Here is a 14,288-nt window from a genome sequence, read left to right as displayed (position 1 = left end):
ACAGACGAAAAGTGTCGTGGCCATTGCGTGCAAAAAGGAGGAAAAAGAGAAAAAAGATGGGGCTTCACCGGGATTCGAACCCGGGGCCTCCTGCAAAGGCGATTCTGAAGAATCGGGGACTTCAGGTGTTTTCCCGAAGCAGGAATCATACCACTAGACCATGAAGCCAGTTGTAGACTTGAACCCATCGCTGGTTGCAAAGCGGGGAAACTAATTTGCTCTATATAGCCATTTTCTGCCGCTAGACGCAGACCGCGGATTGGCTGTCTGAGATGCCCCGTGCACCTTCACTTTGGACGGTTTACTTAACCTGTAACAAGATGCAAATGCTCCTGCCTTGACTTGAACGCCAGATATAATGGGCCAAATTCAGCAATTTTGGCCTCGGCGCTTTATCAATGGATAAGATCGTTCATTGTGCAGAGTGCTCTGTACTCATCAGGCATTTATCAAGCCCTGGCATGGTTTGACCGCTGGACAGGTCGCTCTTCGTTCAACATCATATCAAATCCATATGACATACGACATACAGAGCGCATCTTCGTCGCCATGCTCCATCATCTGAGTTTGCCGTCTCTACGCTCCGCTCAGTCCTCTGGAAGCGTCGTACCCGCCAAACCGCTCCCTCGTAAATCCTCGGGCTTGTTCAGCACCAGTCTCTCGAAGCTCTCCCCCAGGTCGCGCTCGTGCTCCCCTGAAGCTACAAAGCCACCCGCGTCCGTTGATCTCGACAGCGACGAGGATGATCCGAAGCCTCGCCAGCCATCGAAGCTTACCCCCATAGCCTCCGAGGAAGAAGCGCCCAATGCTTCGCGATCAAGCACCTGGGGTGCCAGACCCTGGCACCAGTCTACCCTGCTCCCGGCCCCGAGGAAGGGAAACCCTATCCATAGCCGATAGTGGAAGGATTATCGAGCGTTTCCGTCTCTTCGCAAGAGCAAAGAGGAGGTTGACGATAGCCCAGACTCTTCCCTGTCCGGGAGTCGCTCTGATTCCTCGCCTCGGGCCTCGTCTGAGAGCAGCGAGAACTTCCAAGGGTTGATGGGCGACCTCAAGCTCGACGCCCTGGATTCGGATGCTTCCATACTGGGGGACTTTGGCCGTCAACAACGGACAACTTCTTCTTCATATCCCTCTCACGGAAAAGCATCGACTCGGATCCAGTCGCCAGAGTCAATGCACCGCCCAAACAGGCTCAGTTTCACCAACCTATCACGCTACGGCAGGGCCAATGACCGACTATCAAACCTCCGTTCTACCCTGACCTCGGATGAAAGCTACGATATGACCATGACCACCACCGCCTCCGACGCACTGGCAGAAGCCGACACGGCCATCGCCGAGTGGCAAGACCAGCAGCGGCTTCGGCCAGCAGAAGCGTCATTCCACAGAAGCCCGCTGTTGTTGGGAAGCACAGAAATTCTTCCCGGCGATTCTGCCTCCCAGCAGCCGAGCCCTTCTGGAGCGCGTCTTCTAAGTGGCACCCCCGGCTCAGCGACGGGCAGATTGACTTGGCGGAGCGGCGACCCCATGAAGAATCAGTACGATGGCATTCACGAAGCAAACAATCGGCGCCAGAGCCCCGACTCTACCAGGCAGCCGCCATGCACGCCCGCAAACCAGGACCCGCAAAGACCATCAAAGCGGAAAGCCTCCATCTTCTCCCTCCACAGCCGTACCGGCTCCTTGTCCAAGCACCGGAAATCCGGCCTGCGCCAATGGGCCAGCAGCGTCTACCAGCAAGGGAGCAAGAGGCTTGCTACCCGGCTCAAGTGGATACGTCCGGCTCGGCGAGATCGGGGGCTGTTTGAATCGTGGAGGAGGCGCCGCCGTGGGACGAGCCAGGAGCCGTCGTCTCCTTGCAGGGAAAAAGCCGAGAGGACGGTTGAGCATAGGGTTTGTGCTACTGCGGGCTGGTGGGATGAAGGGGTGAGTCGGTTTCAGGCGCCCGATTATATGAATTTTTAGAGGCAGCGTTTTGATTTCATTGTGATTTGGATGTGGTTCTTTTCATGGTTGATGATGGACTTGGGCTGGTCTGGAGGATAGAGGCCGGTCTATACCACTGCTCTCGGTTTACGACATGCAGGCACGGAGAAGCAGTGGTGTGAGTAGGAACAGGATCAAGAGATGCGCGAGGAAGCTGGCATAGAATAACATTATCATTAGATCCCTGTGAGTGTACAAGGCTTTCTGCCTACAGTATGCTCTGATTGAGTATTCAATGGCAGGGGAAATTACCCAACTTTACTTTACACCGGAGCTACATGTCCGACATGTCCAGCATATCAATACCATGCGTGTGAGCTGCATTTTTTTCAAGACAAGAGAATCAGATATCATGGACGTAAGTATGCAGTGCCGTTGCTTTTGAACGAACTGCTCACTGATGGGAGGAGCACGAGCTCAGAGCGCACGCTTTCGTGGGAGCCATTGTCAAGGTTCATCACGATCCGCCTCATCCACCCCTGTGGAGCTTACTAAATCGCTGTTGTCGCATCCCTCCAGGCCAGACGAAGCATCCATCGACCGAACTCGGTCAGATATCACCTGAGAAGCTTCGACCGAGCACAAAGAAATCGCCGCCTTTTTAGGCCATTTCGCCCAAATCATCTGGCCATTTCCGTGTAACCTGGAGAGAGCTCCTTGGCTTTCAGTTGTATGATGAGGAGGGTATGATGTAAACGAAAATGGTGATAGGGGTAATGTGGAAGGTAGGAGAAGAGTTTGGGATCTGGTCTGACAAGGTTCGATGTGGATGTTGGTGCTGGAAGAGAAGCTTGAGTTGCCTGAGTGAGGCAAATTGACGAACGGGTGTGAAGTCAAGTTTGTCTCATATCTACTTGTAGTGAGCTCTCTCGTACACACTATGATCTGCAGAGCCGTTTCACAAAGTTTTCCCTTCGCATCGGCTAAGCTGATCAAACCAGGCCTTGGTCTTGCTCGGTGAAGCTCACGTCGAGGTCGAGAAAACCTTCTCATTTCTGCGTGATTAAGTCATCCGGCTCGATCGCGATCATTCCGATCATTCGAGCAAGGAGCAACTGCAGCTCAGCATCACCGGGCGACGGCGGGTCCAGTAGGAAGCCGTGGAAAGATGGATCGAGCAATATCAGCCAATTGCAACTGCAGTACGCGCGGGTGTGGCTAGTTGCTCGGTAACTGCTGGCAAATGGTGGCTGAGCTGACGTGGGGCCCAAGACCTACCTCGAAGCTCCGGAGCTCTGGCCGTGCTCGCCTTGCGACTCGGATTCTGGGTACCTGAGGCAGGCAAAGCAGCCTGTTGACGCCTGAGCTGACGAGGCAAGGAACCTTGCGATACGCCGGAAGCTGTCCAGCACCTTCTGGCGGCTTGAGGTAGCGCTTCATGGTGGGGTAGCTGTGTACCCGCTACCGGTGCACAGCAGCTGCGGCGTATGGGCGCCAAAGGTACCAGAGACCCCGCCACTGCCCCGCGATGAAACTTTTTTTCTTTGTCGCCTTGGGAGCTGGAGGGGAGATGACATCAAGAGAGGGGAATTATGAGGGGTGAATGAGGCATCAGCATTGAACTGATTGGCTACCCGCGAGTACAAAGAAGGATTGGGAAGCATTCAATGGAAGCTTTTCGTGTAAGAAAAGGTAAAATCAAGTAAGTAGCTACGATAGGAAACAAAACAAAGCACCAGACAAAGGTAGGTGGTAAACATACAAACAGGCAATGCATGGCGGGGCAGCAGCGCAGTGGAAGCCATCGCCAGGCACTGATGCCCCGCCCGACAGATGAGCACACACAAGCTTGAAGGCACAGAAAATCCAAGCAAAAAAAGCCCTGAAAGACAAAGAAAGAACGAAGGCGAAAAAAAGCAAACGTGCAGGGGAGGGGCTTCCAGCTGCTTCGGCGCATGGCCTAGGCGTTTGCAGTGCCTACCAGAGGCTTCCTTTGTGCCCCTGCAGGCGGCCGGTGTGGGCACCCTTGGAACAGTGTAGAACCGCATCGAATCTCCATCCCGCTTTATTTAGATGCTGCGAGCAGACCGAGCTGCACCAGATCCTTTTCTCTCCAGAACATACTCATCCACACAGCACAATCATCACACGCACTTTTCACTTCTCTACACACTCTTCACACGCTTTTTTCCTTTTCCTTTTCTTTTTTCTAGAGTTCTCACACACACACATCACACACAATGGCTGCTAGTATGGGACCAGCCGTCGGTATCGACCTGGGTACCACCTACTCATGCGTCGGTATCTTCCGTGAGGACCGATGTGATATCATCGCCAACGACCAGGGTAACCGAACGACCCCCTCGTTCGTTGCCTTCACCGACACCGAGCGTCTGATTGGTGATGCCGCCAAGAACCAGGTCGCCATGAACCCCCAGAACACCGTCTTCGACGCCAAGCGGTTGATTGGCCGCAAGTTCGCCGACCCTGAGGTCCAGGCCGACATGAAGCACTTCCCCTTCAAGGTCGTCGACAAGAACTCCAAGCCCGTCATCGAGGTCGAGTTCAAGGGCGAGAAGAAGCAGTTCACCCCCGAGGAGATCTCCTCCATGGTCCTGACCAAGATGCGTGAGACCGCCGAGGCCTACCTTGGTACCACCGTCAACAACGCCGTCATCACTGTCCCTGCCTACTTCAACGACAGCCAGCGTCAGGCCACCAAGGACGCCGGTCTCATTGCCGGTCTCAACGTCCTGCGTATCATCAACGAGCCCACCGCCGCTGCCATCGCCTACGGCCTTGACAAGAAGGTCGAGGGCGAGCGCAACGTGCTCATCTTCGATCTCGGTGGTGGTACCTTCGATGTGTCCCTCCTGACCATCGAGGAGGGCATCTTCGAGGTCAAGTCCACTGCCGGTGACACTCACCTGGGTGGTGAGGACTTTGACAACCGTCTGGTCAACCACTTTGTCAACGAGTTCAAGCGCAAGCACAAGAAGGTTAGTAGCTCTCATCTTTCCCCACACACTCCACAAGCACAGCATATGCTAACTCCCGACCAGGATCTGTCCACCAACGCTCGTGCTCTCCGCCGTCTCCGCACTGCCTGCGAGCGTGCCAAGCGAACTCTGTCTTCGTCTGCTCAGACCTCCATTGAGATCGACTCCCTCTACGAGGGTATCGACTACTACACCTCCATTACCCGTGCCCGTTTCGAGGAGCTGTGCCAGGATCTCTTCCGATCCACCATCCAGCCCGTCGACCGTGTCCTTGCCGATGCCAAGATCGACAAGTCTCAGGTCCACGAGATCGTCCTCGTCGGTGGCTCCACCCGTATTCCCCGCATCCAGAAGCTCATCACCGACTACTTCAACGGCAAGGAGCCCAACAAGTCCATCAACCCCGATGAGGCCGTCGCCTACGGTGCCGCCGTCCAGGCCGCCATCCTGTCTGGTGACACCACTTCCAAGTCCACCAACGAGATCCTGCTTCTCGATGTCGCTCCCCTGTCTCTCGGTATCGAGACTGCTGGTGGCATGATGACCAAGCTCATCCCCCGCAACACCACCATCCCCACCAAGAAGTCCGAGGTCTTCTCCACCTTCTCCGACAACCAGCCTGGTGTGCTCATCCAGGTCTACGAGGGTGAGCGCCAGCGCACCAAGGACAACAACCTGCTCGGCAAGTTCGAGCTTACCGGCATCCCCCCTGCGCCTCGTGGTGTTCCCCAGATCGAGGTCACCTTCGACGTTGATGCCAACGGTATCATGAACGTCTCCGCCGTCGAGAAGGGCACTGGCAAGTCCAACAAGATTGTCATCACCAACGACAAGGGCCGCCTGTCCAAGGAGGAGATTGAGCGCATGCTGTCCGACGCCGAGAAGTACAAGGAGGAGGACGAGGCCGAGGCCAAGCGTGTCAGCGCCAAGAATGGCCTCGAGTCGTACGCCTACTCTCTGCGCAACACCCTCAACGACCCCAAGGTCGATGAGAAGATTGAGGCCGCCGACAAGGAGACGCTCAAGTCTGAGATCGACAAGATCGTCCAGTGGCTCGACGACAACCAGCAGGCCTCTACTGAGGAGTACGAGTCTCACCAGAAGGAGCTCGAGAGCGTCGCCAACCCCATCATGATGAAGTTCTACGGAGCTGGTGGTGAGGGTGGCATGCCCGGTGGCATGCCCGGCGGTGCTGGCGGCTTCCCTGGCGCTGGCGGTGCTCCCAACCAGGGTGGCGATGACGGCCCTACCGTCGAGGAGGTCGACTAAATGCACAAGCCTTTTTTGATACCCCGAACATCATCAGACTTGAGCCTCGAGCTTGGTAACGCGTCTACGATGTGTGGAGGCCTACTCTAGGGGATCGAGGCATGATGCATGGTTAGATTCTTTTCCTTTGTTCTCATTTGCTTTCATCGCACTAGCATTTCACGGATATGAAGGGTAAAAAAGCTGGGCGGGTTGGCCCTGGTTTGTACTTTAATGATTTTCAGTTTTTAAGGGAACCAATAAATTCAATGGTTACATAAAATAACTCTTGATATCTCTGATTCCGAATGTGAAGTGAATGTATGATTGAATACATGGAGTGGAAGTGCTCTACAACATACTGACTTGAATGATATTTAACATGGTGTATCTCGAATTGAAATGATGAATATTCCCAAGACCACCATCTCAACAGTCTCAAACACCTTCGTATTCTTTCCTCCAATATTTGTTCGGCCCTTGTCATACACATCTTGTTCATCTTGCTCGGCCTCCATTGAAGGACGCACATCTCTCTATCTATCGTATCATTCCCATCCGCTGCAATATTGTACCCGTCCTCACTTCTCCTTTTCAAACCCCAGATCCTGCCGTATCTTCTTCCTCCTCTCCTCCTCCAACCTCCTCCACTCATCATCATCAACGGTCGCAATCTCGACGGCCTCGGCAAACGCGGTCCCGGGCTCGACCTTGCGCTCCCTCGCCTCCCAGACGTCCTCGCTGCTGCGGGCACCCGGGGCGTAGTACTTTTCGTACTCCTTGCGGCGGTAATGGTCGCGGATGGCCCTCTCCTTGAGGGGCCCAGAGTAGGACTTTGTGCGCATGCAGAACCAGAAGTCGTCCCAGAGGTGGGAGCAGGAGCGCATCTCGCCGTGGCGGTAGACGGCGTTCCACTGGCCGCCGAGGGAGTTGCAGGACCAGGCGAGGTCGAAGGCCTGGCGGCAGGACATGTCGGTGGGCAGGAGGGATTCGGCGACGGGGGAGAGCGGGGGGATGGGGGGTTGGTCTGGGGTGGTGGAGGATTTAGAGGAGAGCCATTTTGAGAGGAGGGATGGTGAGGATGATGATGTGGAGGAGGATGAGGTTGAGGGCTGAGGGGTGGTGGAGTCGTCGGATCTGTTGAAGAGGTCGAGGAGTTTTTGGATTTCGGGGTCGACGGGCTCGTTGGGAGCTTGAGAGGGGGGTGGTGATGGTGAGATTGATGGCTGTGGAGGTGTTGATGAGGATGTTTGCGAGGTGGAGGAGGGCGACGATTGGTCGGTTGGTGGTTTGGAGGGTGGTGATGTCCAGAGCCAGCCCATTGTTGAAGTTATTCGCGGTGCGATATATGCGGATGGAGATGGAATCGATGTAGAATGAGCTCAGTTGGAGGGTCGGGAAAGTCCGCGTAAGGCCGTGTTGCTGCCTTTTTTTCTGTGGAAACAGATATATGATTTGACCTGCTTGAGCGGACGTAGTTGATGCTGTAGGTGTTGGAGTAGTAATTGAATCCAAGGGCCTGCTTTCTTTCGATTTTGACGCTCAATTCTATGGCCTCATCTTTTTCGGCTTATCAAGGTTGACGGATAAGTCTTAAGTTGCGACTCGGCCGGGAAAACACCCTCTCCGAAAATTACTCGGCCTTTCCCGTTTTGGAAGTCTGCTGAAGAAAGTTGGTGATTGATCTGCTTCCTATGACCTCATTGGCCGTCGAGCCATTCAACTAGCTCGTCATGCAATGAGAGCTCGATAACCAGGCGAGACTTTCTTTCCTCTCCGCAAAGTTCTTCTCCATCGAAGCGATATGTGCGAGACGTATGTTGAAGAACTGTCATGATTCCATCGCGAAGCCTTGCGTTGCTGGCGGCGCGGTCCAGCGGCTCTCGAGCGCTGCGGTCATGGCCTGGAGCTGGCAGAGCGACGAGACGGAGCGATTATGGGCTGATGAGGTATCGAGCTGGACCGAGGATATGGGAGACGACGTCGGCTATCCCCCTGAGTGATGGCGATTTTGAGGGGAAGCAGAAGGAGTTGTCGCCGGCTGAGGAGCAGGAGAGCGGGAGGTTCGATGTCAAGTCGAATGAGTCAATTCTCTTCTTCGACAGTGAGACAACTTTGTGTCCCGACTATGTGTTTTCTTTGGGCTAATTGTGGATGTTTGCTCTGTAGACTTGTTTCCTCTCAAGTTGACGCCCGTGCTGAGCCTGCTGAGCCGACGGACGGAGACGGATCAGCAGCTGACGGATCTTCTCCAACGCTTCAACAGCTCGTCTCTGGGCATCATGGACCCGATCCAGTTGGTCAAGAGAGCCATACCGGGCAACTTGCCCATCAAGGTGACGGAGATTATGCCGCGGCTCAAGGACGGAGGGGCGTTTGTCAAGTTTGAGTATGATCCGAATTTGAGTGCATCCGAGATTGAAGGTGAGCGAAATGCTGTCGAACACTGAAGGGGTTGACGCTGACCGTTGGATAGCCAAGCTTTTGAAGAAGTTGAGGGAAGAGCCGATCAAGCCGTGGTTCAACCCCTTTGGAAGGATTAGAGCCCGTCTTGTTCGCGGAATTCCTTGGCTTGAGGATCTGCATCGGTATCCGTCGAATCTGCTCATGGTGGAATTCGTGCCCCCTGAGCCAGGCGCTGCTGCACAGGAGCTCCCCGAGGAAGTTCTCTACAGCCTCTTCCGCCGATACGGAAAGATTGCGGACATCATCCCCCAGCCGGCTGATTCAAAGGTGACGCCGAGGTATGCCCAGATTAGCTTCCCTGTACTTCGCGATGCTATCGTGGCGCGGAACTGTCTGCACGGCTTCGTCCTTGGCGAGGCTCAGGGCGGCGGCAAGAATGGAACCAAGCTGCGGCTATCCTACGTGAAGCGAGAAAAAGGCCACAGTATCTGGAACTGGATCACGTCGCATCCTCGAATCGTTATTCCGATTGTGGCTGCGCTCCTTGCGGGCGTCTCCGTCATGATCTTTGACCCTATTCGGTTGTTCTTCATCAAGGTCCATGTGCAGCATTCCCTGCGCTACACCGACTGGAGGATATACAAGTGGTTCAAGTCGCAGACGGGGAGCTTCTCTTTTCACAAGAAGCAAGAGCATATCGAAGGTCTCGGAACGATTTGGAAACATCGCAAAGATCTAATCGAGCAGCTGCAGAGCTGGCTTGACGGCAGCTCGGACACATTCATTGTCGTCACCGGCCCGCGAGGTTCTGGAAAGGCAGAGATGGTGATGAGTCAAGCCCTGAGCGGGCGCAAAAACGTCCTTCTCATCGACTGCAAGCCGATCACGGAAGCCAATGGCGAAGCCCTTACCATCAGGAGATTGGCGACGGCGGTTGGATACCGACCGGTGTTTTCGTGGGCCAACAGCATCAGCAGCATGGTTGATTTGGCGATCCAGGGCACGACGGGCGTCAAGTCTGGATTCTCTGAAACTCTCGAGTCACAGCTGAACAAGATTCTGCACACTACTGCCACGGCTCTGAAAACCGTCGCTCTCTCCGAACGGAGCAAGGCGGACAAGGATGCTAACCTTTCGGAGGATGCGTACTTGGAGGCGCACCCCGAGCGCCGGCCGGTCATCGTCGTCGACAACTTCCTTCACAAGAGCGAGGATTCGAGCCTCGTTTACGACATGATTGCCGATTGGGCGGCTTCGATTGTCCAGAATAATGTGGCTCATGTCGTCTTCCTTACCAGTGACTCTGCCTACTCAAAGTCTCTCACCAAGGCCATGCCAGACAGGGTCTTTCGCACTCTATCTCTGGGCGATCTGGATGCCGACGTGGCGAAGAATTTTGTCATTACCCGCTTGGAAGAGGATTGGAAGCGCGAGGCGCAGGAGGAAGCAGAGCAAAGCGATGAAAACAGGAAGCCGAGACCACGACCAAACTTGGCAGGACTGGATGAGGGCATCAAGGTCCTCGGAGGCCGTCTGACAGACCTCGAGTTTCTGGCCCGGCGACTCCGGGCGGGCCAGACGCCTCGCGAGGCCGTTGAAGAGATTGTCACCGAGGACGCGACTGACATTGTCAAGATGTATCTGCTTGGACGGACAGCCGACGCGGACAGGAAGTGGTCGACCGAGCAGGCCTGGCACCTGATCAAGGCCCTTTCCCAAAGCCCAACTCTGCGGTACCACCAGGTCCTCCTGTCGCCCACTTTTGCCTCGTCGCTCTCTTCCAACGCGACAAACGGGGAGGCCGCCATCGAGAGCCTCGCCGGCGCGGAGCTCATCACCGTCGGAACGCACCAGGGACGGCCGCAGACGATCACGGCCGGCAAGCCGCTGCACCAGGCAGCGTTTGGGGTGCTCGTCAAGGACCGCGTGCTGCGCGCAAAGATGGACCTGGCGGTGCTCAACGAGATGGCCAAGTTGGAGGCCAAGAACATTGATGCCGTGGAGAAGGAGCTGCAGCTGCTGGGCGGGCTGCCGCGGCACACGGGGGAGTCGGCGGGCAGGGTCATGTACCTGCTTGGGAAGCTGGATGCGGGACAGAGGACGATTGCGCAGTTGGAGAGGGAGATGGGTGGGTTGAAGAAGGTTTTGAATGAGGAGTTTTGAGGGGCGTGTTGACTTTGGATTGAGCGGGATGTGTGATAGGGGGGGGGGTTTGTATGATAGGGGTTTAGAGGGTTAGTTGTTGTATTCACGTGTATTCTCAGCACAGATATTGTTTATTCTTCGATTGATTTGGATCGATCTGTCACTCTTGGAACGTCTTGGTTGGCCTTGGTCTCCCCATTCGTGCCTTTGTCGACTTGAGCTTGATATTCATTGAGTTTTGCAACAAGCTGCAACTTGATAAGACGGAACACATGCCACAACCCGACCGTAACTCATGCAGACCACAGAGGCAATATATGAAGGGAGGAATTCAACGAAATCGCCTTGCGCCTTTCTTCGAAGATGAACACGAAAACAGACGAGACAAGCAGTGAGTTTCCTCCAAAGGGCGTGAGAAGTTGCTCGTGTTGGTGCAACTCCCATGTAAATCGGCATCAAACATTTCGATAGCTTTTTGTAAAGAGGGGAAAAAAAAAAAAAAAAAAAAAAAAAAAAAGAAGGAAGAAAAACAAGAAAAAGATACAGCGCTGAAACAAGAACGACGAATCATCCCCATTTTCATGTGGTATCAACGTAACACGTAACAAAAGGCCCCCCCTAGCTAGAAATACTCAAACAGTCCTGGTTGAATCAAGCCCCCCCTTCCTCCGACCCCCCTTTGTTTCTTTCGTTCATCATGCTCCTACGCTCATCTGCGAGGCTTCATACTGCGCGGGCGAAATCTCGCACGCTTGACAGAAGAATACCCGGCTGGGATTGTCGTAGTCGTTTGTGATGCTGTAGTAGTTGCCTATGCGTCAAATTTTCATGTTAGACCATCTATCTCCCTTGACCTCATCTTGTCACCATTCACAATGGGGTAGAAGGACAACTCACCCCTCGGCACAAACCACATGCCGCCCGCCGAGATGCGAAACTGCGCCTCGTTAATCGTCACCATGACCTTGCCCGTGTGCACGAAAAACACCATGTGCATCTTGCGCGAGTTCTTGGGCCGCTTCTCGCCGCCCGGCGGCAGGTCGACCACGCCGGCGCCCATGAACGGCATCGTCAGCGTCTTGGCGAACCGGAACGTCGCGTCGCGGATCTCCGACGTCTGCACCGCCTTGGCCGAGATGGCGATGCGCTCGTCCGTCACCTGGACGGGCTCGTCGTCGGCCGGCGGGTGCTCCTCGTGCTCCGTCTCCCATATCACAATCTCGCCCTCGACGGTGCCCGGGTTGAGCTCCCATTCCTCGTATTCTTCTTCCTCCGCTACCGGCTTCTTCGGCTTGGGTCGCGCTTTGCCGCGTGATGCGGCAGATCGGATGGGCGCCTCCTCCACGGGCACGCGGACGACTTCCTTGATGCTCGGCATGATGAACCGGTCTTTGGCAAAGATGTCGGCCTGCTCCTCGTCCTCGCGAACCACTTGCTCACCCCTCCAGTACGCGACGGGCCGGTAAGAGTGTCGTCCTGACCTTGTCTGCGTTATCGTGTCGTCGATGTTCTTGCGCATGGAGACCAGGCCGCGAGACTTTGGCATGGGAGGGCCACGCTGCAGCGCCGCAAACGACGTCTCGCCAACGTCTTCGTCCTCGCCATCAACCCCTGAGCGGGCGTTCTTGGGCTTTCGCGCGGGTTTGCCTTTGGTCTTGTTGGTCTTGGGCTGAGCTTCGGGTTTCGGCTTGGCCTTGGCCTTGGCCTTGCTTGCTGCTGAGACGGGCGCGACTCTATCTCCGCGAGCGGCAGCAGGGGCTTTCCCCTTGTTTGAAGGTTTCGGTTTCGGTGGCTGGGCTTTCGAGACTGCCGGCGCAGTAGTGCGCTGCTTCTTCCGTGGCGCTACCTCCTCCTCTTCCTCCTCCTCTTCCTCTTGCTCCTCCTCCTCCTCCTCATCTCTCGACTGCTCTTGTGCTTCCGAGGAAGATAGATACCGGGAATGCTTTGACGGCTGTCCTGGTTTCGTAGGCCGCTCGGGTGAAGCTGGTACTTCTTCGAGGCGCTTTCGCTTGGGTTGTCTCCCCGCCAGGCTGCGTTCCAGCATCGCATCCAGTCTCGCGTCTGCGTCTTCGGACTCGTCCTGGTCGGTGGCATCTGAAGCTGAGCGTCCTCCAACGGTAACTCCAACCGGTGTTCCTCTCCTGGCGCCTAGCTCTACTGAGGGTTCTTGTGCCTGAGCACGCTGAGCTGCCTTGGACTTCGCTTGCGGAGCTGCCTTGTTTGGCCGTCCACGCTTCTTCTGCCCTGACGGCGGCTCGTCGTCGTCGTCTTGGGCGCGTCCGCCCCTGGAATTTGACTTCGTCGAGTCGACCATGATCATGGACTCCTCGCCGTTTTCGCCCGCGCCCATGACGTCGTCCAGCTCCTCCGACTCCGACTCCGGCTCGGTCCTGTGCCGAGAGACGCCGTTGACCGCGGTCGCCTTGTGCTTGCCGTTCGTCTTGGGCGTCGCCTTGCTCCCAGCCTTGCCGGCAAAGTCCAGCTTTCGGCTGACTGCTGCCTTTTCGGCTGTGGGATTGCGCGTGGGAGACGACGATCGATCGGATTGATTCCTACGTCAGGTAAGCCGGCGGTTACGCTGGAGGCTTCAGGGGAAAGGGTTTGAACTACTGAAGACTGCGGCGATTCTTAAGCACCGTTCGCGGCCCTGGTCCAGCACCTAGGTTTCGCAAAAGAGTGTCAGCAGCATAGAACCGAGAGCTTGCCAATCGTTTGCCTCGGGAAGCCAGCGATTCGACAAAACGCAAGTCGTGCAATCGTGCGGCCAAGCTCACTCGACGGTATCTCCATGTCCTCGCTCCCCGAATCCTCCTCGCGCGCGACTGCGCTCCGTGGCGATGAGAAGATGGCGTCCAGAGGCTGCATGCCGTGCTCGTCGCGCTCGCCCGTGTCCTTCAAGAAGGCGCCGGTTTTCCTGGTTTCACTGCTTCAGTCCTGCGGGCTTCTTTTCCCTCGTCCCCGTCTCCATTGAAGGCGCCCCCAAACGTACCGGCCTCGGACGCCGAGCTCATGGAGAGCTTCCGGCTCGGCTGAAGCTTCGCCTCGCCGCCCGCCGCCTCGAGCCATGATTGCGAGGATGCGTGCGGGTCGGGATTTGGTCAAGTGCGGAGAGGAGGGAAGCCAGCCAAGTTGGATCAAATCAGAAATGCAATAAAATAAAATAAGGGATAAATCTTTCGGTGCTTGAACCCCTCAGAGCCGATTCCCGCTGCTCCGACCCTGAAGCGACGCTGAGCTTCGAGTTTGCGCTGGTCGAGGTTCGAGGGTTTCGACGACGCGCCTGTTGGTGGATGTTGACGTGTTGAATCGAAAGCTGCGCGAAGAGATGGAGCTTCAGCTCAAAGTGCTGGGGCTTTGCATGCGCAGGTGGTTTTTTTTTTTGCTGTTAGGCGGGGGAGGTTGGGGAGCGTTGGTGCGTCGCAGAGAGCTCAGATGCGCTGGAAGAGGCGCTGAGGGGCCCATTTCCGGGCGGCTTCCAGCGCTTGTTGCTGCGCTCCAGCGGGGGGCTTTACTGAGCGATGCGCTGTAGGAGGTACCTGGTACGTGACTTGCTACAACGGC

The 14,288-nt window shown here is 55.9% G+C and overlaps 6 protein-coding genes across 6 annotated transcripts; 3 read left to right on the top strand and 3 right to left on the bottom strand.

The window, feature by feature from the left end:
- Positions 1-532: 532 nt before the first annotated feature.
- CCMA1212_004219 (uncharacterized protein) lies at positions 533-1,968 on the top strand (the record flags this gene model as incomplete). Its single annotated transcript, XM_073701535.1, has 2 exons — positions 533-899; positions 960-1,968. The coding sequence occupies exons 1-2, from the start codon at positions 550-552 to the stop codon at positions 1,966-1,968; spliced, it is 1,359 nt and encodes a 452-aa protein (XP_073559526.1). The 5' UTR covers positions 533-549.
- A 1,179-nt stretch (positions 1,969-3,147) lies between these two features.
- On the bottom strand, positions 3,148-3,369 carry CCMA1212_004218 (uncharacterized protein; the record flags this gene model as incomplete). The annotated part of the gene is made up of 1 exon (XM_073701534.1): positions 3,148-3,369. One exon carries the CDS (start codon positions 3,367-3,369, stop codon positions 3,148-3,150), a length of 222 nt encoding a protein of 73 aa, XP_073559527.1.
- Positions 3,370-4,069: 700 nt separating this feature from the next.
- On the top strand, positions 4,070-6,197 carry CCMA1212_004217 (uncharacterized protein; the record flags this gene model as incomplete). Its single annotated transcript, XM_073701533.1, has 2 exons — positions 4,070-4,928; positions 4,992-6,197. The coding sequence occupies exons 1-2, from the start codon at positions 4,170-4,172 to the stop codon at positions 6,195-6,197; spliced, it is 1,965 nt and encodes a 654-aa protein (XP_073559520.1). The 5' UTR covers positions 4,070-4,169.
- Positions 6,198-6,757: 560 nt separating this feature from the next.
- CCMA1212_004216 (uncharacterized protein) lies at positions 6,758-7,498 on the bottom strand (the record flags this gene model as incomplete). Its single annotated transcript, XM_073701532.1, has 1 exon — positions 6,758-7,498. The coding sequence occupies one exon, from the start codon at positions 7,496-7,498 to the stop codon at positions 6,758-6,760; it is 741 nt and encodes a 246-aa protein (XP_073559521.1).
- Positions 7,499-8,009: 511 nt separating this feature from the next.
- On the top strand, positions 8,010-10,745 carry CCMA1212_004215 (Mitochondrial escape protein 2; the record flags this gene model as incomplete). The annotated part of the gene is made up of 3 exons (XM_073701531.1): positions 8,010-8,280; positions 8,346-8,600; positions 8,653-10,745. 3 exons carry the CDS (start codon positions 8,010-8,012, stop codon positions 10,743-10,745), a joined length of 2,619 nt encoding a protein of 872 aa, XP_073559519.1.
- Positions 10,746-11,422: 677 nt separating this feature from the next.
- On the bottom strand, positions 11,423-13,793 carry CCMA1212_004214 (Centromere protein 3; the record flags this gene model as incomplete). The annotated part of the gene is made up of 5 exons (XM_073701530.1): positions 11,423-11,538; positions 11,625-13,279; positions 13,338-13,386; positions 13,502-13,641; positions 13,717-13,793. The coding sequence occupies 5 exons, from the start codon at positions 13,791-13,793 to the stop codon at positions 11,423-11,425; spliced, it is 2,037 nt and encodes a 678-aa protein (XP_073559989.1).
- Positions 13,794-14,288: the final 495 nt, after the last annotated feature.

The sequence above is a fragment of the Trichoderma ghanense genome (assembly GCF_004382785.1).
Source record: "Trichoderma ghanense strain CCMA-1212 chromosome Unknown scaffold_4, whole genome shotgun sequence".
Taxonomy (NCBI): Eukaryota; Fungi; Ascomycota; class Sordariomycetes; order Hypocreales; family Hypocreaceae; genus Trichoderma; species Trichoderma ghanense.
Note: the sequence above shows the minus strand (reverse complement) of the source record. Positions and strands in the feature narration are given on the sequence as shown.